Below are 27,598 nucleotides of genomic sequence, written 5' to 3' on the forward strand. Positions count from 1 at the left end.
AACGCGTGGAAGATTCTTCAGCCGTGAATCATCCCCGACCGCCACCGAATCTGAAGAATTTCCGCATGTGTGTTTGCAGCGAAGGTGCCAAACTGTTACGAACCGTAACCTCCTCAACCGTAACGTGATTTTAAACAATCGAAAAAGTTTCACCGTCGTTTCGTCTACCGAAAAGTTTCCTCTCTGAGTGTGTTTGTGTGTTTTGTTGTTCTGCACGACGCCAACGCGCTGCCGGCTTGCAAAGTTTTCTTCCAACCCCAAGTTTCATTGTCAGAGTCGTCGAGCTTCGTACGCATCGCTGAACCTCTGAAGACACCTCCTACGTATCGTAATCGGGGTGGTCGCGGGGGGGGGCAACCAGCCGTTGCTGCTCCCTTTTTGTTTCTGCACTACAAATTTTCGCTTTCTTCGGCGATGTAAAAACCGCTAGACGCGAAAACTCCCGCCGACGACATTCCGCCGAAAACTATGCGCGACCCTCGGTTTTTTTGGGGTAATTTGGTAGTTTTTGTACCTTGATTTAGGCTAATTTCATGAAACTGTATTGTTAGTTCCTCACTGTCAGTACTGTCATCTAGTAGTGAGATTTCTTTTGGTCACTATTGCCACTACTGTCAAAAGTAGTACGAACTTCTATTGTTCTCCCTTCGCCACTACTACCGCCATCTGGTGGTCGGTACTTGAAACTCAACTGTCAAACGACAATAAACGCTCATTTCTACGCCAAAGTGACGTTTAAACCCGTCCAACAACTGCCACCTCACCCTACCAGAAAACCCTACGCAAACCTTAACCGTTGCTTTTCGGCGGCGGTACACCAAGTCACGGTCGTTGGCGAGGTGATAAACAATAATAAATATTCGAAACGTTTGTTGGTTTTTTGCTGAACTACCACCAACAGTACAAAAGCAAAAGGTCGGTTGGTTCGCTAGGGCGCGAAGGGGGTAGGGTGAGCATTCCTTCACAGTTGACTCGACACGGGGCCCCTCTTCGCATATCCTGCTATGATGGTCCCCGGAAGTGCGACCTCGCGCGAAACAGGTGAGGTGGGGGGCATTACAACGCTTCTTTCATTTGGCGAGGGGTGTCGAGCGCTTCTCGACATGCATCAACTGCTTCCTGTTGTTTTCTGATGTAACCGTTGCAAATGTACGCCTCGCTGTATATGACGGCTCTTTGTGAGCAGTTAATGTTTGAGTTTTCACCTGATTGTTGACTTACTTGAGTGAAGGTTGCTTTGTGCTTGCCATTTTGATTGTTTTTTTGGGTGGTAAAAGTCATTTGAAAATGCTCACCAAAAGATGGCAGTGTTCTGCATCGTTGAAGTTGTACGCAATTTTTGCATACAAGCAGTTTTAAAACTATTTAAAACTAGATGTCGCTTTCCATAAACAAGTGATGATTGACATTTTATGGTAATTTATGTAATAGGCCCCCAAAACCAAAGCTAAAAACTCGATTCGCCATCTACATTCGAGTAGGAGAACTTTGGTGCAAGGTTACGTTTACGTTTTTGCGCGATAAGTGCAAAGGCGAGTGGAAACTATTTTAAGGTTTTTCAAAAGAAAATTGATCTTATGGAATAAAATAAAGTTAACAGGAGGTAAGAAATAAAAAGTTCTATCGATTGACTTTTTGATTTTTTTGCTAAGTTGCCTTTTTCATTGAAAATTCTGAGATCCGGATTGAAAACGCGAGAATGAGGTTAGATTGCAAATTTTGAAAATCATTCCAATTACCATTTTTCAAGCACAGCTTTGCTTTTATGGTAGAAGTGACTTTAAAAAATATTTGTCCACTTGAATAATCTACATTCTCAATTGATTAGTTAGGTTTTGGTTGATTAAAACATTCCCTTATTTAGAATCAGATAATGAACAGGTTAAATCGGCCATCACAAAAATATTTTTGTTTATATCAATAAAGCTATTTATTTCTTACCTGAAAATGGTATAATTTGCTATTAATGTCGATTTTATGATGAAATAAAACAATTTAAAATTTCAAACCAACTTACTCGCTGTAGGTTATAATGAAAACATCACCCCAAGTTTCAGCGCCCTCTAGTGGGGGGTAATTTTGACGTTTGATTGCCTATTGCTGCCGTCCAAGCATAAAAAGAACAATAATTGTTCATGTCAAACTTTTTGTTGTTGACTTCTGGTGAAGTTATTACACAAACCTCCACAAGAAAAACGAAGTTTATCAACGTCAGTCATCTCCCACTTTTTGTCGAGTCACAGATTCAGAATAAAAATAAAGCGCAGGGAGGGGGGCAGCACCATCGCAATATAAAATTCAAATTGTCATCAGGCCAAGCTCAACGAACCGTGGACTACCGATGCCACCTGATGAGTGGCTTTCTGTGGCGTGAGAAATTTGTCCAACCGGTTCTCACGCGTCCCAAGACAAAGGCGAAAACCGTCTTCGGTGTTAATGTTCTTGAGATGGCGACCGGTTTTGGGAAAATGCACCTGATGCTGGCAAGAACAATAGGGACGACGGCGCGCTCCCTCAAGTGGAAACTTGGAGAGGAGATTAGCTGCGAGAGATAAAATTAATTTACTTTTTATTGTTCTAACTGTCTTCCGGTGTGTAATTTGGCTTGGTAGATCCTCCGGGTTCAAGTCTCGGCTCGCACATATATCTTGGCGAAGGGGGGTTCCTCGCTTGTTACGCGGCTTCCCGCGGGCAAGTCTCCGCCAAGTGTGAGTGATTGCTAATTTATTTGACTCAATTACAATACATTAGTTGCGTTGTTTCTTCTCCCGAAAAAAAAACCAAACAACAACCCTGAAAGTGTCTTCTCACGGCTGACCTGCCACCGTCCATCCGCCTTTGGGCACTATCAATTTTCTCCAAAAAATACCCGCTAATGGCGCACCTCGGAAAATCGAAACCCAAACATGCCGAAACTGTGAAATTACAGCCCGACAAACATCAAAGCGGCAGTTTTCGGGAGTCGTCGAAAAGGTCATCAGCGGTCTTGGGGCTAGAACGAATGTTGGTTTCTCGATGATTTTCGGGAAAATTACGCGGCGGCCTTGGACGACCCCGTAATCGGCTTAGCGCGTTCCGAACAGTCGATGCGTTCTAATCGCGTTAGCCGGAACCGATTAAGCGACTCCTACTGAAGTCGATTAAAAGTTCTTGACAATTTAATGGTGCGGGAATCGATGAAGGCAAGATAGTAAATTAAGATGTGAATTGGAAAGTGTCGTCTGAGTTTGGACTTGAGGTAGCGGCTATTAATTACTGTGGTGAAGAGGGACCATGCACCTTAACGCTTAAGGGCTTTAGGATGAGCTAATGTGGTCACACTTCCTGGAAGAAGCGATATGCATCTGGGAGAATGGAGATTTCACGTAGGGTTATCAAAAAAGACGAATTCGTTTGAGACGGTCTGGTCAGCAAATGGATTGGGTTGTTGATAGTCATTGATATTTTTATGTGGAATTGCCTCTTTAATGATAATGCATCGAACCTCAAATTGCTTGGATGCAATTATACGTTGATACTTTTTGACTTTGATCATAAACAAACGAAAGTGTTCCTTTACTGATTTTGGATATTTTCTAAGAATTGAAAATAAACTTTGATTACGCTGCATTCGATTCTGAGAATTCAAGACTGTTATCGTCGTATGTTTGAGTTTAATTTGCTTTGATCATAAACACACTTTATCTTTCTTCATTGATTTTGTGAAATAACTGAGAAAATCAATTACTATGTTCCTAATTCTGAGATTCAAGATCTCTTCATCACCGAAAATATCTGCATTGGTAGACTATTATTTGCTAATCCTTCCTGTTTGTATTTGATTTCGCTGGAATCCATGCAAGAAAAAGTCAATCAAACAAGCTTTGAATATTTAGTTTGCCAATATTTCCACAAAAAGTCGAAAGTCATTTTCGTTTGTAACTTACAAAGCACTTTACCAAACATAATAATTTTTCAACAGGGACTAATATAACCCAAACTGGACTTACTGGAGCAAACCCGGTAATAATATGTTAATCCAGTTTTAAGATATTAGAGTAACATGTTTCTGAATTTGATTCTTAGTCGAAATGTGCAGGTTAAGGAAGCTTTTTTTTTTGAAGATTTTTGTGGATTTGTGAAAATCAAGGTTTGTTTCAACGCAAAATCGGCGTTGATTAAGGGGAGAGGGGGTAATATGCACCCCGGGGCAAAATGCACCCCCTGCTTTTCTCGGTATTTGGAAGAATTTTCCGGTGAAAAAATCATAGAAATTGTAAGCTTAACACTGCTAAACTATGCTGGAAAAAAAATGAGCATCGTGGTTTGAAAACAGCTTAAGTTATTTGCAAAAATTTAAATTGTTGTGTTTTCATCTAATTTTCATTGAACATTCATTATGATTTTTGAACGATATAAAAAGCATTTATTGTTCTTGTAAGAGTTGAGGCATATTTGTTTTGCCATAATCTTCATTATTCTGTAGATAGATGAGTCCAAAAACATCAAAAAATGCATTTTTAATTAAATTTTCTGCAAAAAGCGTGGTTGGGGCAAAATGCACCGCTGTGAAGCTCCTTTGTAAAAACAGCGGTGTCATCTAGTGGTGACTAGTGAAAACTGCTTTTACCCGGTGCATTTTGCCCCATGTTGTGGTGCATATTGCCCCGTTGTTGTAGTGCATTTTGCCCCAATGTTGCGGTGCATATTGCCCCGCATGGTTGTTTGAAATGAATCAAAAATATTTTTAGAAATCTGCTATTTTTAAACAATTTTGAGGTTTTCAAAGACTTTTTTCACTTGGATGACGTTAAATAATAGTTATTTATGAACATCTAACAAAATTCTTTCACAGAAATGCTGTTATGGATGGGGGGGGGTGCATATTACCCCCTGTTCCCCTATATTCAACAACATTTTTTTTTGAACAAACCTCGTACAGGCTGATCCTACAAAGTATATTTCTGCGTGAAGAGTTCTTACTTAATTCTATTTCTGAAATTCTTAAGTAATTTGTCAAAACTCGTTTATACAGCTATTATTGATTTTGTTGATGTTTTTTTTTCTCCATAATTTAGAAATGCATTCAAACTTAACATTAAAATAAATTGTGCATTTTTTTTAAAGAAATGAAAAAATTGCGTCCTTTTGAGTGTTTACTCAAGAGATATATAAGCTTCAGCAGATTTGTTGTCTACACATGTACAGAAATGTTATTGCGTAAAATTGTATATTTTTTCTAGAAACTCAAATACACTTTGTTTTGCCCCTTTTTGAACCTTATCAGAAATACAATTAATCAAAACATGTGTGTGTGCAAATTAAAATATTTTTTGGTAAATGAATTTCATGTTACTGGTAAACATGTGGTATGATTTATTTAATGTGCTTGTGTTTAGTAAATTTCCTTATTCTGGGACACCTTTGGTCGTGATTTTGATTAAATTCCTCAATAGGCCAATGAATTTCAATTTGCAAGTCCAAATTTCACAATTTTGATGCAAATAGTATTATGCAATATTTGTTTCGCCCCCTGATTTTTGGGGGTATTTTTGAAAGGGGCAGACAAACAAAAAAAAATTTGTCTTAAATTGAATTAATTGAATAGTGAAAATTGGTTATTCAAGAATACATGCCGACTAAACATATTTCACATTGATTTTGCTTTAAATTCAATGTATTATTATCCAAACTATTAACAAAAATCTAAACTTTTATTCAAGTTTCTATATTCAGTTTTAATTTACAAAATACAGAGCGGATTCGGACTTCAGGAGGACTTAAACGTCAAAACCAGTAGTCAAATTGACATTTCATCCCTTTTTTCGATGATTTTCAAGCACGTGATTTCAAGCTTTAGACATTTGAATTAGCGATCCCACTCTATCGAGAAATTAAAAGTGCAACATGGAGTTAAACTTTCTGTCAAGCTGCTGTGAAGGATTCCATGACAGCAGATAAAGTTTCACTCCATGTTATCGGCTCACATCTCTCTTTTTAATTTCTCGATAAAATTTTACATTCACCTAATTGTTATATTTTAGGAACATTCTACATCAATCTTTGAATAACTCACTAAATAAATATTTCTCTTTATTCTCTCTCTCCTTCCAGGTTGGTACCCTTCACCACGACGACCCCATTCCCCAACAGACCCAAACTCGCCAAAATCACCCCAAATTAGTAAGTTAAATCGTCGTCGTCCGCCATTCTCACCCTAGAAAGAAAAAAAAATACAAAACACTTTCCCAAAAAGCTACAAACTTTTTCAACCCGCGCCTTTTGACAGCTCTCGCACCGTTTGACTTTTCGCGGTGACGTCCAGCTGAGACTCCAACCTCCCCAAATCGTAGCGTGGGGTGGGCAATTTTTTTCTATGATTTATTGCGCGCTGGCATGACGTGTATGACCCTTGACGAATTCCGCGTCAAAACTGCTTTTTTGCTGAAGAGGGCAGAGAAAACGGCATATTTGACGCCAAGTGAAACAAAATGTTTTCCAAAAATGCGTGAAGATCGATCGTTTGGTAGCGCTGAACATGCGTAACAAAAACGCGGTTGTTCGGAAAAATGCCCGCTCGTTAACAGCGATGATGAATGATCCGCGACGGATTGCCGGAGAAAACACAACTCAAAACGATCACGATCGCGTTCGACGCGGCCAAAACGGCGCGTAATATTGGCAATCGTGGAAAATAAACGAAATTTTAGTTGCAAAAGGGTCGAATTGGTTGGTGAGAAAAGCCAAAAACAAAAGAGAGCGAGATTCGGTCGCATCGCGATCGCTGCGAGAGAGTGCATCGCAGCAAGCGATCGATCACTCTCGCGCTCGCGTGAGAGTGAGAATGACAGCTCGCCGCGCAGAACACGCGGCAGCGATGGGAAACATCACCATTTTCGCGTTATCTTATCGCTCGCGATGCATGCTGCGATGCACTCTCAAAGTACTTTAACCCATTAGATCACGTAAAAATGGAAAGTTTTCACCTTAAGATTGTGATCGCCTGCCGCGTTTCAGTGGCGGGTACTTGAGGTCCCATTTACACGGCCATTCAAGAAAGCCTCAAAAGAAGTGGCCTTTCTCGCGTGATTGTGTCTCGCAGCTGATCACTTTGGGGCGCGGTGTTCGCGAGCGGTCACGAATTTGGAGCACCGGAGTCGTGATCCTGAAAAAAAGTGAGAGGAACTCGAGGAGTAATTGGCCGATACCGATCTGCCTCTATCGCGCGCGAGCTATCGCTCGTGAGCAAGACTTTTCACTTTTTTGTTCCCGAAAGTCAAGTTGGGTGAGGTTAAATGGCTTTTTGAGTGATGTTAAATGGCCTCCGCTACCATTTTTTTTTGTGGGGTAGTCCGGAACAATGAGAGCTGTGAATAATAAAACGAACGCAATTTGGGATTAGATTGCGAGCGCGAACCGCACTAATGTCTCTCTCTTTTAGGTGAGTTAATGCTCAAGCTCGTAATGAGAGTAATGTGGCGGCTAGTTGCCGACTAATCAGACGTCGATTCATCGACGTGATGATGAATTTGAAGAAGAAAAAAAAACCTTCAGAGATAATAGTATCAGATTTCTTTGCCTTTCGAACACTTATGAGGGGCAGATGGTGTTCAACTCTTGACATTGGAGAACTTCAACCCAGATTGATGCGGGTTGAGGATAACTTCATTCAAGAAGCATTCAATAAAATATCTGATTTATTACTCACACACACAATCTCGGATTGACTCGCGCCAGGAATGCGGTCGAGAAGTGAATTAATTATGGTGGTAATTGACTGCATGTTTGTGTGGTTTGAGGCGGTTGACTACTTGAAATCGAATTATTTGATGTTTCATTGCATCGGAAGGAGATCAAAGATAAATGTTTTTTAATGTCATGTATGTGGGTTACTCAATTAAGTTTGAGATATTTTATTTAATGTTGCTCTCTTTGCCGTGACTTTATTCGAAGAAATTCGAAGAAGGTTCGATTCGAAAGGCTTTTAAGAATACGAACGAGAATTTAAAAAAATCATAACTGTGTGATTGTAAGAAAAATGTTTGCAAAGAATTAACAAAATTAAAAAAAGATATTATGAAAATTCAGCAAATTTAAAGACATGATGAAGAAGATATTTCAAAAATTTTACAATTTTTATCAATTAAAACATTTTAAAAACATGAAAATAAGAAAAAAATGTATTTTCTTTTGAAAATTCTCAATTACCTTAAAAAAAATAGCATTTCAGGATTTTAATTTTGTTGTATGTCTAGTAGAAATTGTCTACGTTAATTGATAAAAAATATTTCTCAGAATTCTGACTGACAAAAAAGTCCAAATGATTTCTTAAAATTATGGGAAAAATGAAGATGAGGTCTTCATTTCTCATTTCCGTCGAAGTAGATTTCAAAGAGAAAATTTATATTTGAATCAAAATTTAAATCAAATTTTCAAAACTCATAAATTTTCAAACAATTAATTACCTACAAATTGTCATTTTCTCTACTAAACCTAGTTTGAATCAGAAATTAACTGCCTTCTCGGATTCTTTTGACAACTATTTACAAATAAATTTAGTTTTTCATTAACAAGTTTAATGGGTTATGGAAGCAGGATTCAAACGGAGCACAAATAAGGTCGTTTATATTTCAAAATAAACTTAAATTTTAATTTTAGTTGATTTTTGTTGAAACATTTTTTTAATAATGTAGTAAGTTTAAAAAGTTAGAAAATTCACAAATTATCGTTTCTCGAATACTCAAATTTTCATATTTTGCATTATGGACATAAAACGATCGAAAATTGCACAAATTTGCCCTAAATTTAAGACTTAGTGTTGAAACGCATTTTTTTTCAAAATTCTTTAATTTTCATAAATTGCAGTACATCAGCAGTTTTCAGTTAAATGCGAAAATTTTCGCTAAATACGGCATTTATTAAAATTTTCATAGCTCAAACTACCCTTTGACGTTAAATTTTGTATAATTTTTCACTGTACCGGAATTTAAAATGTGAAATACTATTTTTAATTAACAAAAGTTAGAAGTTTTTTTGTCTTTTTTCAATTTTGCGTCGTTTGAAACCCACCCATATTGTAAATTAATAAAAATGTAGTTTTGAAAAATTGATACTCTGTTTTTTTGTGAGTATTTTAAATAAAAAAATCTAATTTAGTGAAATTTCATACAAAATTTTGCTTTCTTTTATGCCTATACTGTAATTTTCGTTAATTTTAGTATTTCAATCAAAAAACGCTATTTTGTGTTTTTTGGAGTTGAAACATTCTTCAATTGAAATTGGCTAAACATACTTTTACTGAATTTGGGTAAAAACATAGTTTTACTAAAATTGACTTTATTTGCAATTTGAGTATCAAAAAAACGCAAAGAATATGAAGTTTCATTATTTAAGGTTTTAAATTTACAATCAAAAAAAGAACACAAAAACACAAAAAACCTTTTTTTTTACTCCCTAAAAATATATATGTTTAAATTTTGCTTAATTTTTTAATCAAACACAGCAAAAAAAGTAGTAAACCAGCAGCGGGTAAAAGACCTGGGTGTAAATCAAATTTTGCATTATTTAAAGAAATTCTATGTCAGGGGTGCCCAACCTTTTAACCTTGCGGGCCAGATCTGATTTTTCTAAAACAGTGGCGGGCCGGAACTAATATTTGATAAAAGTTGAAAAAATAAGTTTTTTTATGATTGGGTTCTTTTAAAGTAAATAAATAGAAGAACTAGTGTTGCAAATAGGATTCATATATCATTTGACTTATTTCAATTTTTTTTGTTTCAAATTGTATAGTACAATTACCTTGATATAATATTAAAAAAATACATTCTTATTTTTATGGTCGTTGCAATTTTTGTTAGTTTATTTTCCTAAACATTACAATATAAAAAAAATAATGAGACATGGCAAAATTTATTCAAACGAAATTTGGATTCGAATATCCTTTACAAAAAAAAAACTTTTACGTTGTTGTGCACCTTTATTCAAAGAAAAAAAATTCAAATGATTCAAAAAAACTCAAATTTAAAAAAGTAAAATAATAAATGATTTTATTTTTTTTCCTTTTTCAAATTTGTGTTTTTTTTTAAATCATTTTAAATATATTTTTTTCGCTATTCTTCGAAATTCAAAGCTAATTAAAAATATATTTTTTGCTCCCTAATTGCTTGACTTATTTTGAGACATTTTTTAATATTCAGTATGAATAATTTGCATTTTAAAGCTTTTCTCAAACTGAAAAGTTGTTCTGGAAAATACATTAGTTTTTGCTTACATATTTATTTAAAAAATAGAAAATAGTTAAAACTGAAAAATATTTAAATTAAGTGTCTTTTTGTACATTTTTAGACAACAATCCAAGTTTTTTCATAAATTTCAAAAAAATTCGAAATGGACAAGTTTTCAGTTTAAAAATATCAATAAAGAAATTATAAGCTTATTTTGTTTATTTCAGACAATCAATTTATTTATTTAATATTTCATGAACAACCTTAACGGCTATTTTGAAAAGCCGTCGCGGGCCGGATGAAATGACTCCACGGGCCGGATCAGGCCCGCAGGCCGGACATTGGGCAGGCCTGTTCTATGTAATATTACACCCTGGAATAAGTAGCCCATCAGTATAAGAAACCTACATGACCGAAATGACCAGCATATATAAGCGTTTATCCTTAAAATTCTTCACCTGTCTGATGGCCGAGCGGGCTAAGGCGCCAGTCCTTACTGTTGGTTCTGGGTTTGAATCCCGTCGGTTGCAGTTTTTTTATGTGTTTACAAAAATTATACATGCAACGTGTAATATTAAGTCACGGACGAACGGACATGACACGGGGTTTCAAAAAGTGATGCAGGGTTTCTTTTTCTTCTTCTTGGCAAAAACCTGCGCAAGCGAGATCGCTTGTGTCAAAATCTTCACGCCACGTGGTTTAAAACGTAAACAAAGCCAGCTTATGATGCAATTTCAGGAGCATTTTTTTAAATGGTCATATGAATTTCTATTAAAAATACCATTTCTATTTTTTTTCGGCAATTTTAGTATCCATTTTAAATTACATAGAATCATTCAGACAAACTTATTGCCAACCAACTTTTTTCTAGCACTATACTAATGCTAAATGTTTAAATTAATTATTGCATAAGACATTTTGAGAAATCATGCGTGCTCGTGCAATGCTACTTCGACAACTTGAATATAGATGGTGCAAGTGATAGTTTGCTTCGGAAATTTGAAGATAATTTGTAACTGGTGTCATGTCCGTTCGTCCGTGATTACGTGTCTTTTTTGACGAAGGTGATGTGCATGCTTTTGCATGCGATTTTACCATTGGATTTTTTGCTGTGATGTATTAAAATTTTGATTTGAATAAGTTCATGTTACATTATATTTTAAATATCTTGATCTTTTCTTGCAAAAGTTTCAAAAATTCCACAAATACAATGAAATTTATGATTTTTTTAAAGTACAAGCTCTGATTCTTAACGAGATGCCAACAAGGATTAAAATATTCAAATATTTGTTAATTACATTACAATAATTAAACCAGTGCAATCCTTTCCCCGATGCATTCATCCCATTACTCTCAATCCACCAAACACTTTCATTCGCCCCATTCCAAAGGCTCTTCTCCATCAAAATCCTCTCCAAACCAACTGACGTTCGCCACTTCAATCGGAACTCGTTCCTCCAGGAGCCGTGGCCACAATTCAACGTCACTAGCCACAGATCGCAAAGTATGACTCGCTCTTTGGAGTTGGTAAACCAAATCCAATCTCACTTTGAAATTTGGTGGTCCAAGAAGGAGAGTAGGGGAGGGGAGGGTGGCACGAACGCTGATTAATCAAATTGATTAGCATAATCAATAATGTGGGGGTGAACTTCACGCTGCCGAGAGATGAGAATCGCTGGCACAGGAGAAGACCCCGGAATCGAAATTATCAAATGAGTTTGCGTCGTTTTTTTTTCAACTTCAACGATGGCCATTCGAAACGAATTGCAAAAGAGAGCTTTTTTTTGCTGCTGCTCGAACTTTAAGCAAGATGGAATGGAATAAATATGGCAGTAAACAGAAATCATAATAACTCAAAGTACTTTCCGGTTTGCGCGCGCTGGAGATGGCCACATGTTCAGAGGTGAGGTTTGATTCCCGAGCGCGCTCGTGCCCAGAAGAGAAGAAGCATTTTATTTCTACCTTTTCAGACGATTGAAGTACACTCGTCTCTTTCACTGCGCAAATGGATGGGCGCTTGAGTTGTTTGGTTACATTGAATTGGGGGATGCGAGATTCCACTTCGTAAATGGTTCCAAACGGCAGCGAGATTCTAGTTGAGATGTAGTGGACCGGTTAGGGAAACATCTTATTGAAAGATTGGATTCATCTTGAAGCAATTTATTGCAATCGCCTGCAGTTATGCAACTGAAGATCCGACTCTGACTCAGACTTCATTTCTGACTCTGAATATGGGTCTGAATCTAAATCAGATCCGACTCTAACTCGGACTCTGACTCTGACTCTGACTCTGACTCTGACTCTGACTCTGACTCTGACTCTGACTCTGACTCTGACTCTGACTCTGACTCTGACTCTGACTCTGACTCTGACTCTGACTCTGACTTTGACTCTGACTCTGACTCTGACTCTGACTCTGACTCTGACTCTGACTCTGACTCTGACTCTGACTCTGACTCTGACTCTGACTCTGACTCTGACTCTGACTCTGACTCTGACTCTGACTCTGACTCTGACTCTGACTCTGACTCTGACTCTGACTCTGACTCTGACTCTGACTCTGACTCTGACTCTGACTCTGACTCTGACTCTGACTCTGACTCTGACTCTGACTCTGACTCTGACTCTGACTCTGACTCTGACTCTGACTCTGACTCTGACTCTGACTCTGACTTTGACTCTGACTCTGACTCTGACTCTGACTCTGATTCTGACTTTGACTTCGACTCTGATTCCAAATCTGATTCCAAATCTGACTCGGACTCTGACGTTGATTCTGATCCTTACTCCAAATCTTACTATGAGTCCGTTTTTTCGCCCATTGATGCAGTGCTTCAAAACATTGATCTGCAACTGTGATATCGGTGGGACATCTCTCAACTCTAAACCAAATCGCAAGTTTCACAGCGTGGGACAACGCTACTGCTCTCACACATCACAGAAGCTACCTGCTCAACTTGGCAGGCTAAAAACGATCCATTTTAAAGAGTCTGCCAAGCAGATAGCTGATTACCTTTCCCTGCCCATCTGACGTGTCCCATTAGAGTGGGACAACAACAGCAGAGCCACTTCCTCCCCCTTCGATAGCCATCATTAGGGATTGATTGCACACTTTTTCTCGCAGCATCCTCGATGATCTGCGCGAGGAACCATAATTAATCGTTTTTTTAGGCAGTTTGATTCCCTTATTTAGACCCAATCAGCCTACCTATAGTTTCAAACGGGGGGGGCCCCTGCGGACATTTGTTTATCCCACTCTCAATGTCCCAAAAATATTGCTTTCCTCCACATGATTTCGTGAATAATAGACCTAGCTTTTGCAGCAGGCCGGGGGAAGGACGCTCGGAACAGGTCGGCCCCCCTTGTTTGATCTGTAATTAATTGCGAACGCCTCCGGCTCCTTCAGGCAGGCCGTCCCACCACCTCGTATCGTATCAGTCGATTTATCTCCGAAAGACGCGGTTCGTCACCTTCTCAAAACAAGCTCCGGCCGGAAGACGACCAATTCTAAAGACAGTGAGGGAGAGCTTTTTTCCGCCTCCGTCTTCATCACTGCGCTCTCTATTGAAGTGTGGTGGGACGGACGGCACGTAATCACAGTGACGTCCTCGACGGGTCTCGCAGCGGAGGATGTGTCAAGCTAGTTCAGAAATCAAGTCAAAGAAGTAATTAATCTTGGCTCATTCTTCGGTTTTTAGGAGAGCTGGCTGCTGCTGCTGCTAAAGCTGGCAAATCCAGCATCTTCGTCGTCGTCGTTGAAATTGATGAGTTTCCATTCACTGATGAGATAGTGATCTGGGCGTCTGAGTTTCGTCGTCGTCGTCGTCGTCGTTTTTTGCCTGAGATTTTCTGTTTTTGTTGTTTCTTAACCAGCCACATGAAATCTGATACTGGGAAAAAGTTGGAGGGAAATTTTGGATACACAGAAAATTGTGCAAATGATTTTAAAACGTTTGTGTCCAAAGGTACCATTTTGTCCCACTAAACTTTCAGGGCCTTCAACATTACAAGATGTTTGAAAATTCTCGCAAAATTTACACTACTTTTACTCACAGTGTAACCCATCCAAGCAAAGAAAGCCCTGGTGGTGGGACGGCCTCCAAAGTCCTAATTAAACCGCAAGCTTCAAAACGGCGCAGCAGGCTGAGACAACCGGAGGATGTGGCGAGGTGTGTGAATTTGAACGATTCCTGGAATCCGGATTGAAGGGAATGATGATTTTTATTGTGGTCCCCTCCTGCCCCGGCGTCCCGTAGCATAAAGTGGCGAGTTAAATACTACGAATTGTTTCAGCGCCCGGTGACAATTTATTGCCCGGCAATTACGGCGAAAGGGCTTGTACCTTCCTTGTACCCGTGAAGAAGAAGAAGGGAAGAAGGGTTGCACGCGGAGGTGATTATCTTTATTAACCGCCCGGGAGTGTAATTAAAAATTCGAGCACGAGATTATTCATCCGAGACCTGCCCGGACCAGCTTCAGCTGCAATTATTTTAACGATTTTTTTTTCGTCGTCGACGACGTCGTCGTCGTCGTCTGCAATCAGAACCAAGAAGTCAGATGTAATTAGTGGGAGCTTCCAGAATTTTTCGTGCTCTCGCTTTTGGGAACTATCAACGGACTTTCGTCGGCGGCCACAGATAAGAGCCTTCTGGAGTGACCTCTGGGCCAACCTGCGAGAGGTACAAAAGAAGAGTGCACCGGAAGGGCCGGGATTGAAAATAAATTTGTTACGATTGTCCATTGAGCGGAACGGGAATCGAAATTGGAAAATTGTCTCCACTAGTTATACTTGCCGGCTTTTCTGAGGGAGAGTTGCACGAAAAAATTGCTACCCACGAGTGGTCCTGCAGATAGAGGAGCTACACTGAGTAGCAAAAAAGGAGACTTCGGAATGAAACCTATTGTTTTCTCTTCAATTGAACTACCGCCATCTAGATTCGAGTAGTCACAACTGAATAACAAGTTTAAAACCGACAAATTTCTCTAAATATTGAATAAATTGACAAAGTTCTACATCTGTTAAACTGTGACCTAAAGTTGTTGATAATGTTAAAAAAATCATCTGTCAAACTCTTGTAAACAATCGGCACCACAGACTAATCAGATGTGAAACTCAAAACAAAACAAAAATCAAACTTGTTTTCGCTACAAAGTGTCTCTCCTGACCACGAGTGTGCGCCTGTTGAATAGCTTTTCCCGGTCATCTTTTCTTCGGCTTTCCACGCAAGCTGTGCCCCACCATTGGCGAAAATTAATTAAATTTATCAAAAAAGTTGAAAATTAATCTGCGCCAGCGTTCGTGGCTCCACGTGGTCTATTATCGAAAGAAAAACCCCTCCCCCACTTGAAGTGGGGAGGGGGGGGGGTGTTCGATTTGAGTCCGCCAAAGTTTCGGTGGGGGAAAAACCACATCTGGCAAAGACTGGGTCTTTCTTTTGATGTGGTGGCCACCACCGACGGTGTGCTTCTTTTCCGAGTGATAAGGTGCAGCTCAGGAAAGTTTGGGCTAGTTTTGATTTGCTAATTAATATGGATTAAACTGTATTTTGAGGCAGCAAAAGGTGGTTTTGCAGGTCGTCGTAGGACAGCTATTGTTTTTGGAAAAGTTAAATCATAATCACTCATGCTTAAATAAAATTGAGAAATGTTAAAAGTAATATTGTTAAACTGCTTTCAACATAATTATGTAATTTTAGAGTATTCAATTTGAAGAAAACACTTTTTAAATCAATCAATCAAAAATCAATTAGAATGATTGAAACTCACCATGAATTCACCACAGCTTTTTTAACACGGTTGACAGTTCTTGTTTTCTTGAAACTGTAAACAAGCTGAAATCCGTATGTACCATAAACTAATAAAGGGCACTTGGCTCTGAACAATGACTCAATCTTTTTATGACCCCTTGGCACAGTTCACTGTCAAAAAATGACAGATCAAAACGTCAGAAACTGGTCCACTGTCAATTTGCTGATGATTGTTGTTTTGTTTTTGTTTTGATTCTTGAATATGAGCAGTTCTCTCAGATTTCAGTCATTCGATTGTTTTTTTTTATCCGACTGAAACTTTTTTGGTGCTTCTGGTATGCCCAAAGAAGCCATTTTGCATCATTAGTTTGTCCATATAATTTTCCATACAAATTTGGCAGCTGTCCATACAAAAATGATGTATAAAAATTCAAAAATGTGTATCTTTTGAAGGATTCTTTTGATCGATTTGGTGTCTTCGGCAAAGTTGTAAGTATGGATACAGACTACACTGAAAAAAATGATACACTGTAAAAAAAAATTGGTGATTTTTTTTATTTAACTTTTCATGACTAAAACTTGATTTGCAAAAAACACTATTTTTAATTTTTTTTATTTTTTGATATGTTTTAGAGGACATAAAATGCCAACTTTTCAGAAATTTCCAGGTTGTGCAAAAAATCTTTGACCGAGTTATGAATTTTTAATCAATACTATTTTTTTTAAAAAATCGAAATATTGGTCGCAAAAAAATTTCAACTTCATTTTTCGATGTAAAATCAAATTTGCAATCAAAAAGTACATTAGTGAAATTTTGATAAAGTGCACCGTTTTCAAGTTATAGTCATTTTTAGGTAACTTTTTTGAAAATAGTCGCAGTTTTTCATTTTTTTTAAATAGTGCACATGTTTGCACACTTTTGGAAAAAATATTTTTGAAAAGCTGAGAAAATTCTCTATATTTTGCTTTTTCGGACTTTGTTGATACGACCTTTAGTTGCTGAGATATTGCAATGCAAAGGTTTAAAAACAGGAAAATTGATGTTTTCTAAGTCTCACCAAAACAACCCACCATTTTTTATTGTCGATATCTCAGCAACTAATGGTCCGATTTTCAATGTTAATATATAAAACATTTGTGAAATTTTCCGATCTTTTCGAAAACAAAATTTTCAAAATTTTCAAATCAAGACTAACATTTCAAAAGGCCAAACATTCAATATTACACCCTTTTAAAATGTTAGTCTTGGTTTAAAAATTTTGAAAATTTTGTTTTCGAAGAGATCGGAAAATTTCACAAATGTTTCATATATTAACATTGAAAATCGGACCATTACTTGCTGAGATATCGACAATAGAAAATGGTGGGTTGTTTTGGTGAGACTTAGAAAACATTAATTTTCCTGTTTTTAAACCTTTGCATTGCATTATCTCAGCAACTAAAGGTCGTATCAACAAAGTCCGAAAAAGCAAAATATAGAGAATTTTCTCTGCTTTTCAAAAATATTTTTTTTCCAAAAGTGTGCAAACATGTGCACTATTTAAAAAAAATGAAAAACTGCGACTATTTTCAAAAAAGTTACTTAAAAATGGCTATAACTTGAAAACGGTGCACTTTATCAAAATTTCACTAAAGTACTTTTTGATTGAAAATTTGATTTTACATCGAAAAATGAAGTTGAAATTTTTTTGCGACCAATATTTCGATTTTTTTTTAAAATCAGTATTGATTAAAAAATTCATAACTCGGTCAAAGATTTTTTGCACAACCTGGAAATTTCTGAAAAGTTGGCATTTTATGTCCTCTAAAACATATCTTCATTTTTTGATGAAAAATCTAATTTGCAACCAAGGAGTACGTTGGTGAAATTTTGATAAAGTGTACCGTTTTCAAATTAAAGCCATTTTTAGGTAACTTTTTTGAAAATAGTCGCAGTTTTTATAATTTTTCAATTAGTGCACATGTTTGCCCACTTTCGAAAAAAATATTTTTAAAAAGCTGAGAAAATTCTCCATATTTTGCTTTTTTGAATTTTGTTGATACGACCCTTAGTTGCTGAGATATTGCCATGCAAAGGTTTAAAAACATGAAAATTGATGTTTTCCAAGTCTCACCCCAAAAAACCTACCATTTTCTAACGTCGATATCTCACTAACTAATGGCCCGATTTACAATGTTGAAATATGAAACATTCGTGAAATTTTCAAACTTTTCGATAAAAATATTTTCAAAATTTTTAAACCAAGACTTACATTTTAAAAGAGTGTAATATTGAATATTTGGCCCTTTTGAAATGTTAATCTTGATTTAAAATTTTAAAAATATTGTTTTCGAAAAGATCGGAAAATTTCACGAATGTTTTATATATTAACATTGTAAATCGGACCATGAGTTGCTGAGATATCGACGTTAGAAAATGGTAGGTTTTTTGGGGTGAGACTTGGAAAACATCAATTTTCATGTTTTTAAACCTTTGCATGGCAATATGTCAGCAACTTAGGGTCGTATCAACAAAATTCAAAAAAGCAAAATGTGGAGAATTTCCTCAGCTTTTCAAAAATATTTTTTTCGAAACACTAATGTGCACTAATTGAAAAAATATAAAAACTGAGACTATTTTCAAAAAAGTTACCTAAAAATGGCTATAACTTGAAAACGGTGCACTTTATCACAATTTCATTACAGCAATTTTTGATTGCAAATTTGATTTCATTGAAATATGAAGTTGAAAAATTTTTGCGACCAATATTTAGATTTATAAAAATATCAGTATTGATTAAAAAATTATAACTCTGTATAATATTTTTTGCACAACCTGGAAATTTCTGAAAAGTTGGCATTTGATGTCCTCTAAAACATATCAAAAAATTAAAAAATAAAAATAGTGTTTTTGCACATCAAGTTTTAGTGACAAAGAGTTAAATAAAAAATCACCCATTTTTTACCGTGTATCATTTTTTTCAGTGTAATCCTTATCCATACCTACAACTTTGCCGAATACAACAAATCGATCAAAAAATTTCTTCAAAAGATACAGATTTTTGAATTTTCATGCATCGTTTTTGTATGGAGAGCTGCCAAAATTATATGGGCAAACTAATGATGCAAAATGGCTTCTTTGGGCATACCGAAGGCACCAAAAAAGTTTCAGTCGGATTAAAAAATACAAAAATTCAAATTTTAAAAAAGACCGATTTCGTAGAGAATTGCTCTATTATAATTGAAACAAAAATTACTGGATTCTTTGGATGTATACGACGTAAAACCTTCCGCAATCGATGCAAGACCCTCCACCTCGACACGTACCAAGAAATCCGTTCAGAGGTGTGTGTTTCTACCGATTAACCGTTCCGAGCCTGTTGCTTCAATGAACAGAACAGAAAAAAGCGCGCATCGCGAACCAATTTCGCGCCACGTGTGTGTTGCCACATTTCGTTACGGCATCGTGGCTGGATAAACGGTTCCGACACTTGAAGACCGCCCGCCTACCCAACCCGACTTTGTTTCATCTCCAGGGTTGCGTTGCTCCAGAAAGTCCCGACTGGCTGAGCTATTCAGCGTTCGATTGACCGATTTCGGCTTCGTTTCGAGTGCGTCCATTGATTGGCCCATTTCGCCGATTCAATCGATCCCCTTGAAAACGTGGGGAAGCAACTTGCATAATGCCTTTTCCCTGCGAATACACTCCGCAATTACAAAACATCCGCCCGTGATTGAACTGCGCTCGGGACGCGGGAGTGACCATTTTCACGGAAAAGTCTCTCTCCGCGGCTGGATGTGCAACAAAGTTTTGCCCGTTGTGCTACTTCTTTTACTGGATACAATTCAAGTTGGTAACTCGAAACTTGTACAAAGCTTTTTCGCTTTCCCGGCGAACTTATTTACGCTGTTTTGTCGTGGATCAGTGCAGGGTAAGGGTTCCAATTGTTCAACTAGTGACTTGTTGCAGATGTTGAACATGAGTTCCATAAATGTTGGCGACAGTAGAGTCAAGTCAGTTTGATAAATTTCTTAAATGGCTACGGATCTGCCCAAGTCAGATAACTGAAAGTGAAATCTGACGTTTGCAACAAATTTGCAACATGATTGCAACATCTTGCCTATTGTTCTCTCTGAGCTGTTCGCGAGTCAAAACTGACAAAGTTCAGCAGATTGTAACCGAAAATGGCTCCGACCACTCCCTGGAACCCCTCAAATCATCTGCTGGCTGGTCGAAACTTCAACGCAGTGTTCATCTCCGCGCAAACACTTTCCGTCGTCACTTCATTTGCCGCCATTATATATTTCGCGCGCCACACTTTATTCTACACTGTGGCAGAAATAACGAGTTGAAGAAAAAACCCTCCGAACAACTAGGTCTCGTTAGTGCTGTTTATGGCAGCCATTATTCAGAATTGCATCGGGTCTCCCAAGAGTCGAGAAAAAAACCGTAGTGCAGGAAGAATGTAGAACAGCAAAAACACACACCACCCCCACCTCGGTGGGTACTTAAATCTTAAGCTTTTGAGCTTGCAGCTGATGGTGGAACAAAGAAGTTTGACGAAAAACGGCGGTGGCGGTGGTTTGGCTTAAGACTCCAGGTTCATTACTGAGTTAAGATTTAATCTGGCGAAATTACGAAAAGTGTGCCTTTTTGGCCGCTTGAAGAAGGGCGCGGATTTTGCTGTCGTAAAGAACGGATTTGTGGTGAGCTAGGTGTGCTGTAAATTGGAAACTACACGTACAAGTGATTTTATGACCCACTAAGCAATGGAAGTATACTTAAGCTTTGAGTTTAAATTATTTAAATCATCTTTTTTTCTTACAAAAAGTACGAAAATATGGGCAACACGATCTATTTCCGCAAGCGGACATCAATCTCTTCGTTCGCAACTCGACATGACAGCCCGAACATCGACCAGACGAAAAGTGAAAACTACCACAAGAAATCTGCCAAGGTCCGTAAAACTGCATTAACCAACTTCAGTCCAACGCGACTGACGAATGTGACACAGACGAAACAAAACAGCCATCCGACCCGCGCCCGGGAGAAAGTATCGCAATCGGAATTAATTTCCAACGGAAGCCGCAAATCCGATTCGTATCATTTAGTACGGTTGTCTCGGTCGACGTCGTGTGGCCAAGAAATAGGCCCCTCCATACGTGGAGAATTTGTGGTCGCGCGCGCAGGGGTCTCCAAAGGATTCCGTCACACACACACACGAAACACACAGAGCGAAAGAAACGGCACGGAATAATCTGATTTGTTACGAATTATCTTCATCACGAGCGTTTGGATACGTGGTGATGCTGCTGCAGCAGCAGCATTCCCGGAAGCGCATTAGGGCAATCCATCTGTCTCGAAATTCCCTCTCGTCTCGATCGATCAGTGAAGGCGGCGTCCTCTGATTGAGTCATAATTTATGCACACACGTGGCTTGAATGTGAGGGGGCCCCGGACGAGATGCCTGGATAGGGTGGACTGTTTGGGATCGTTTGCAGTAGGATTCTGGAGCAATTTGATCTCTAGGTATCTGTTTGGAGGCGATGTAACTTTGTCGGATCAAGTCGGATCGAGTTGCGATGTTCGACAAAGTTGTTCAAAATGTAAAAATCTCGAACCCTGTTTAATACGGGAAGATTTGATAGCATCGGAAAGATTCTAGACAAGAGGGATTAAATTAGCGTCTTTTCATATAAATGCTCACACCGTTATATACTTGGGTAAACCCGGATCAAGTTGCAATATTCTTCAACATAAATCTAGCTTGATGATGTTATTCTTTCATTTCTCGAGGAGTCTGTTTGAGCAAACCTAAATATGTCGATGTTCATACATTTGTCAAGGACCACCCTAACCATCCCTATGCATTCGTCTGAAGATTGAAAAGGATTGCACCATCGAATGCAACTCTCCTCCACACCCCAGATATCACGCATCAAGCCTCGAACATGATCATCAGTGGCCACAAATGGAGTGAAATGGATGCAAGTATTGCCTTCAAAGTCTCGACCGGGGACCGACCGTTCCAGGGTCATCCCCGCAACAAGACAGACTGTCTTGTTGGGTTATTTACGACGCGTTTACATGGATGCAAGGATTATTCATGTCTACGGAGTCTACATTATTCCAATTATAATAAAATCCGAAAAGTCGATACCTCAAACATTGGAGCCGTGTTGTAATTAATCCCATTTTCCAAAAATAGTACTCCTCTCCTCGAGAGCAAAGTAAAATTTTGAAAAGAAATCCGCAAACAATCCGGTGCAGGACTAACGAACCGGCACTCCTCCGTAAAAGGCAGCCTCCACCACACGGAAGACAAACACGGAGGCTCACAACTGCAAATACCATTTACCAGCCGGCTGGAAGCTCTTTATTCGTTGGTTTTCCCCCCAACAGTGGAGAAAGGATTGCCTCTTCGCCCAGGACTCTAAATTGATTGCTCAAGATTATAATCAATCCCTCTCCTTTCGATGGAGCAGCACTTTTCTGCCTTTTTTCCAGCTTCCAGCTCTCTTCCAATCGACGTTGAAGCGGAGTTCAGGGTGGGATTCCGGTCGGAACCGAACCCTGGCCGTCGGAACGCCAGTCCGGACCTGTCCCACAGGCTCCCTCTCTCTCTTGGGGGCTTCTTCGAAAATCCATCCGAACAACGCCGTGCTCGTCCCTCTTTGTACTCTCTCAGTTAACATGTGTACCGAGTCGCAGGATGAAGAATTTATGTCGATACGTTTCAGTTTTCTGGCCGGGTGCGCTTTCGAAGCCCGATTTGCACACAAGAGCAACCAGGCAAGCAGTCGCAGAGTGATGAAGGACAACGGTAATTAATCATGATTTGAGCGCTAGAGTGCAGCATCGCATCCACACGAGCTTCCGGGAGGAGATCTTGACGTCGCAAATTGTGTCTCCCCTCGCGTAAAGATGTGCAGACGGGCTCGGAAAACCGTTAGAAGCGTAGTCTAGTTACTTGCATCGCTCCCATGCTCAGCTCTTGGCTAGGGGATTTGTCTTAATGCTTTCGCACGCACGCACGTTCTCACTGGGATGCTGCTGTGTAATGTTAGGTTACCGCTTGAATGAGCTCGAATGGGGGGCTTGGAGAGTGAGGTTGTGTGGGGATCTCATTGAGCAAGTATAACCTTAAAATTTTCATCTGCTAATGACTGGGATTGGAAATTGTAAGCCTTGGAAAATATCAAAATAATTAGAATTTCAAACGGTATGTCCACACATCCTTCCTTCCCTGCAGATTCTGTGAAATATGATCCGTTTACAGAATCTTCTCGGTGAAAAACGTAACACAGTAGGGCTGGCCGCTTTGATTTGTGTTCTTTATTATTGGGTCTGTCCGAATGTATTGCAATTATTAATACTGCGTCAAAAAAAGTTCATAATCTAATTGTAAGACTTTTCAGCATGATCGGACTGGCTAAGTCTGTGTTCGATTAGATTAGATTAGATTAGATTAGATTAGATAAGGTTAGATTATCTGTAGCTGCAAACTGCATCCAGGAAATCACCCACCACGTGAGATTGATCACTGTTTGCGACATGCAGCTTGACCATCCGCTTGCTTAGATGCGACTGGTCGACTGACAGCTGCACGCTGTCATCGAGCATTCCATGTTGTCACTGTGAGAGTGCAATAGAATCTCTCAACATAGACTGGCACGCTCTGTCGCGTATGCCCACACAGATTAGAGCCATGATTCCAATCAGATAAGTTGTGAGATAAAGATCAACAATGAAATTTTGAGTTTGCAGTCCAAAAACAATCTGCAGCAAGTTAAGATAATCACTTAACCTTCGTGTTCCACCAAGTTCTGCTTGTTCAATTACGCTCAAGTTGTTATCAAATCTTCAGTTGCCCTTCTCATCCCGGGAAAAACAACTTTTCTGCGCAATTCCTTCGCATAAAAACACACACAATTCCAGCAGTTTCGCTTCTTCACCGGTTTTGCTCGTGCGACAAATTTGCCCTTTCCGCTTGAACTGCAAACATCAACAACAACAACGCAATAAGTTAAAAACAACTTGTACTTTTGTGTGTTATGAGTCCGCCATCAATCCAATCATTACGCGGTGCGCGGCCATAAAACATGCCCCGAAAATTGCATCAAAATACCAAACAAACATAACCTGCAAGAACGCGCGGAGGGCGCGCGAGGGGGGGTTAATGTAATTATGTTTTGATCATAATCGCAAGGTACACGTGCGCGCGCGCGCGCCATCTATGCGGAGTTCTAAGGAACCACGGCGTGGAACAAGAAAACTTTGTTATAAAAATGAAAAATTGCATGACCTCCGCTCGGTTCCAGCGCCCCTTACACTCTCTCTCACCAGAAGACAATGAACTCGGTTGTGCAAATCTTGCATACAATAGAGAGCCCAGGTAAACAAGAAAAAGTCCAAGAAGACCACAGCAAAAAAAAGAATGGCCTCTTCTGGTAACAGAACTTGTGTGGTGATGTGAGTGTGTGTGGGAGAGTACACGCGACTTGTTGTTTTTAAAATTCAATTGTTTGGCTCGACAACAAAAGGTACGGCAGCAACTCTTGAGAGGTCGGTACTCACACAAGTAACTTGCCAACAGACGTGAAATTCAATTGTTTGCCCTCGTACGGCAAACTCGCGAATTGCTGGTGAGCTGTCAAACGCATCAAGTTTTCGGTCTGTTTGTCTGTGGCTCAACAATGTTGTTCTAACCATGCTTTCGGTTTGCCAAAAATACTAGAAAAACAAGTAGGCCTTGCTGCCAAGCTGGTCCCTACCTTGCTCTAGTTGTAACGCCTACTTGTCCCCTGCGCTCGAATCTTCCACTTCATCAACGCCGAGTGTACGCCGCCTATTTTGACTTTATCTTAACTTGGGAAATTTCTCTTGGCTTGTAGGCGACGACGACCGACGTCGTCGGACGCCCTGGGAACCGTGACAGGTGCTCCCTTTTTTGCGGCCTTTTGTTTGGAGCCACCGCCACTGAAGTAATGCTGAGAATTTCAAACTTGATTTATTTCTAGGCAGAATTTCCCGCCAAACAGTGCGCAACAATATCAATATTACAATAACCTAACCTAAGAAAAAGCAGCACAAAAAGAGAAAAAAGCTGCAACAACAGTTAACTTTTTCCCCGGCGACGACGACGACGACACCGGGAAGAACCGTTGCGTTGGTCGTTACTACATCATCAACAACATCTCTCCAAAGCTGCAGCTTCTTCGTGATAGTAATCGTTTTCTTTCCCCTCTTCTTTTTCCCATTCACAGCACCCCGACCGATGGTGATAGCGCTGGCCGTGCTGGCCCTGCTCGCGAGCAGTTGCTCCGCCGATAAGACCATGGACACCCGGGAGGGTGAGGACATCACGCTCAAGTGTCGCTTCAACGAGCACTACTCGGACCGGGAGTACTCGTACTACTGGGCCCGCCAGAGCCTCAACAAGTACGACAACGTGGCGATCAAGGCCGATACCTTCAACCAGAACTACAAGTGAGTGCATTGATCGTGATTATCAAGCGTTACGCGAAGGCGTTACGGTTTTTTTTATTTGTTGATTTCTTCCAAACTGGGTTTCTTTAGAAATATACTTCTTCTGAAAGTTATAATCTTAGATAAAACTTGACACATTAGAACAAAAATTAGGAAAAAAAGGCGTAACTCACTACATAGTTCAAGGATTCATGAAAACTGTTCATGATATCATGAATAAAAATAACTTTTTTCAAGAAAATCCATCATGAAACCGTAACAAAAAGCTCTGTCAATCTTACTCAACCAAACTGCATACTGTGCACATCACTCACCGTGCCAAAAGAGTCCAAAGAATGAACCTGCTCCAACCTTTTAATTAAGATGACCGCTGATGGACGTTGGAGTTCAATCGCGCGTAAATCCTGAAAATGTGCCAACTCACCAAAAAATTCAAATATCCATTGTAGTAACCAAAGATCAACCTCTTGGAAGGAAAAAAACGAGCTCAGACATCTATGAATTAATTTATGAGAGTCCCTTTGTGGGTTTGGGGCTGAGGCTAACGAGGCGACCATGAAGTCATTTTCGTGTGGGGCTGACCGGACCGAGTTGGTTTTGCTGGTCAGGTGCAACGAATTGCTGCCGGCCCGGTACAGGAAATGAGGGGGTTGTTTTTAGTAACGCAATTCAAGTTTTGAGGCGTAAGAAATTAAAGGGTAAACACTCGTGGGGTTTGCAAGAAGTGTTGATGGAATTTGTAAGGGTTTTTATTGAAAATGATCTTCACCTTTTTATGGCCTTGAAATAGCGCTTGGAGTTGTTAAAGAATGATTATTTGCTTGAAACTTTGAGATATTTGAAGAAGTTTGTAGAGATACTAGATTTGCGACCGTCAAATACTTGAAATTAAGTTATCAAAATACCAAAATAATACAAAAATAGCAAAAATAGCAAAAAAAGCTAAAATAACACAAATATGTAGCACAAATATCAAAAATATCAAAAATTGCAAAAATATCAAAAATAGCAATATTAGCAAAAATAGCAATATTAGCAAAAATAGCAATAATAGCAAAAATAGCAAAAATAGGAAAAAAGCAAAAATAGCTAAAATTTCAAAAATAGCAAAAAAAAGCAAAAAAAGCAAAATAGCAAAAATAGCAAAAATATTAAAAATAGCAAAAATATCAGAGAATACAAAAAATAGTATAAATTGAAAAAATAGCATAAATAGAAAAAATAGCATAAATAGAAAAAATAGCATAAATAGAAGCCACGTAGCCCAGTGGTAACGCTTCCGCCTCTTAAGCGGTGGATCGGGGTTCAAATCCCGGCTCGGACCAACATAACTGGTGATCTTTTCCCTTCTGGATTTGATTGCTTAGTAAAGGGAAGGTAGTGTATCGTCACAAACTGGACCTTATCAAGACACCTTAGGAAGACGACCTATGGAATGTTAACATTAACCTTGACATGTTAACATTAAGTTGATTAATAAACTACCACTGAATCCGCTTTGTAAATGCCGGCCCCGATACTCTTCACGGGTGTTCCCCTCAGGAACAGGGAAAGATTTACTATACTTTACATAAATAGAAAACATAGCAAAAATAGCAAAAATAGCAAAAAATACCAAAAACAGCAAAAATATCAAAAATATCAAAAATAGCAATAATTGCAAAAATAGAAAAAAATAGCTAAAATAGCAAAAAATGCAAAAATAGCAAAAATAGCAAAAATAGCAAAAATTGCAAAAATAGCAAAAATTGCAAAAATAGCAAAAATAGCAAAAATAGCAAAAATAGCAAAAATATCAAAAAAGCAAAAAATAGCAAAAATAGCAAAAATATCAAAAATAGCAAACAGAGCAAACATAGCAAAAATAGCAAAAAAATAGCAAACATAGCAAACATAGCAAAAATAGGCAAAAAAGCAAAAATAGCAAAAATAGTAAAATAGCAAAAAAAGCAAAAAATAGCAAAAAAATGGCAAAAAATAGCAAAAAATAGCAAAAATATCAAAAATATCAAAAATAGCAAAAATTGCAAAAATAGAAAAAAATAGCTAAAATAGCAAAAAAGCAAAAATAGCAAAAATAGCAAAAATAGCAAAAATAGCAAAAATAGCAAAAATAGCAAAAATAGCAAAAATAGCAAAAATAGCAAAAATAGCAAAAATAGCAAAAATAGCAAAAATAG

General features: G+C 38.6%; 1 protein-coding gene and 1 long non-coding RNA gene across 2 annotated transcripts in view; both read left to right on the forward strand.

Annotated features, from left to right (window-relative positions):
* LOC128092775 (uncharacterized) overlaps window positions 1–6,536 on the forward strand; it is a 28,734-nt gene extending 22,198 nt beyond the window's left edge. Inside the window, exon 3 of the long non-coding RNA XR_008211996.1 lies at window positions 6,094–6,536. This is a non-coding gene — a long non-coding RNA (uncharacterized LOC128092775). The remainder of the gene's footprint in view (window positions 1–6,093) is intronic.
* LOC120415668 (hemicentin-2) overlaps window positions 1–27,598 on the forward strand; it is an 88,979-nt gene that overhangs the window by 37,117 nt on the left and 24,264 nt on the right. Inside the window, exon 2 of the mRNA XM_039577251.2 lies at window positions 25,196–25,418. Within this exon, the coding sequence (XP_039433185.1) occupies window positions 25,196–25,418 (223 nt within the window). The remainder of the gene's footprint in view (window positions 1–25,195; window positions 25,419–27,598) is intronic.

The sequence above is a fragment of the Culex pipiens genome, chromosome 2, assembly GCF_016801865.2.
Source record: "Culex pipiens pallens isolate TS chromosome 2, TS_CPP_V2, whole genome shotgun sequence".
Classification (NCBI taxonomy): Eukaryota; Metazoa; Arthropoda; class Insecta; order Diptera; family Culicidae; genus Culex; species Culex pipiens.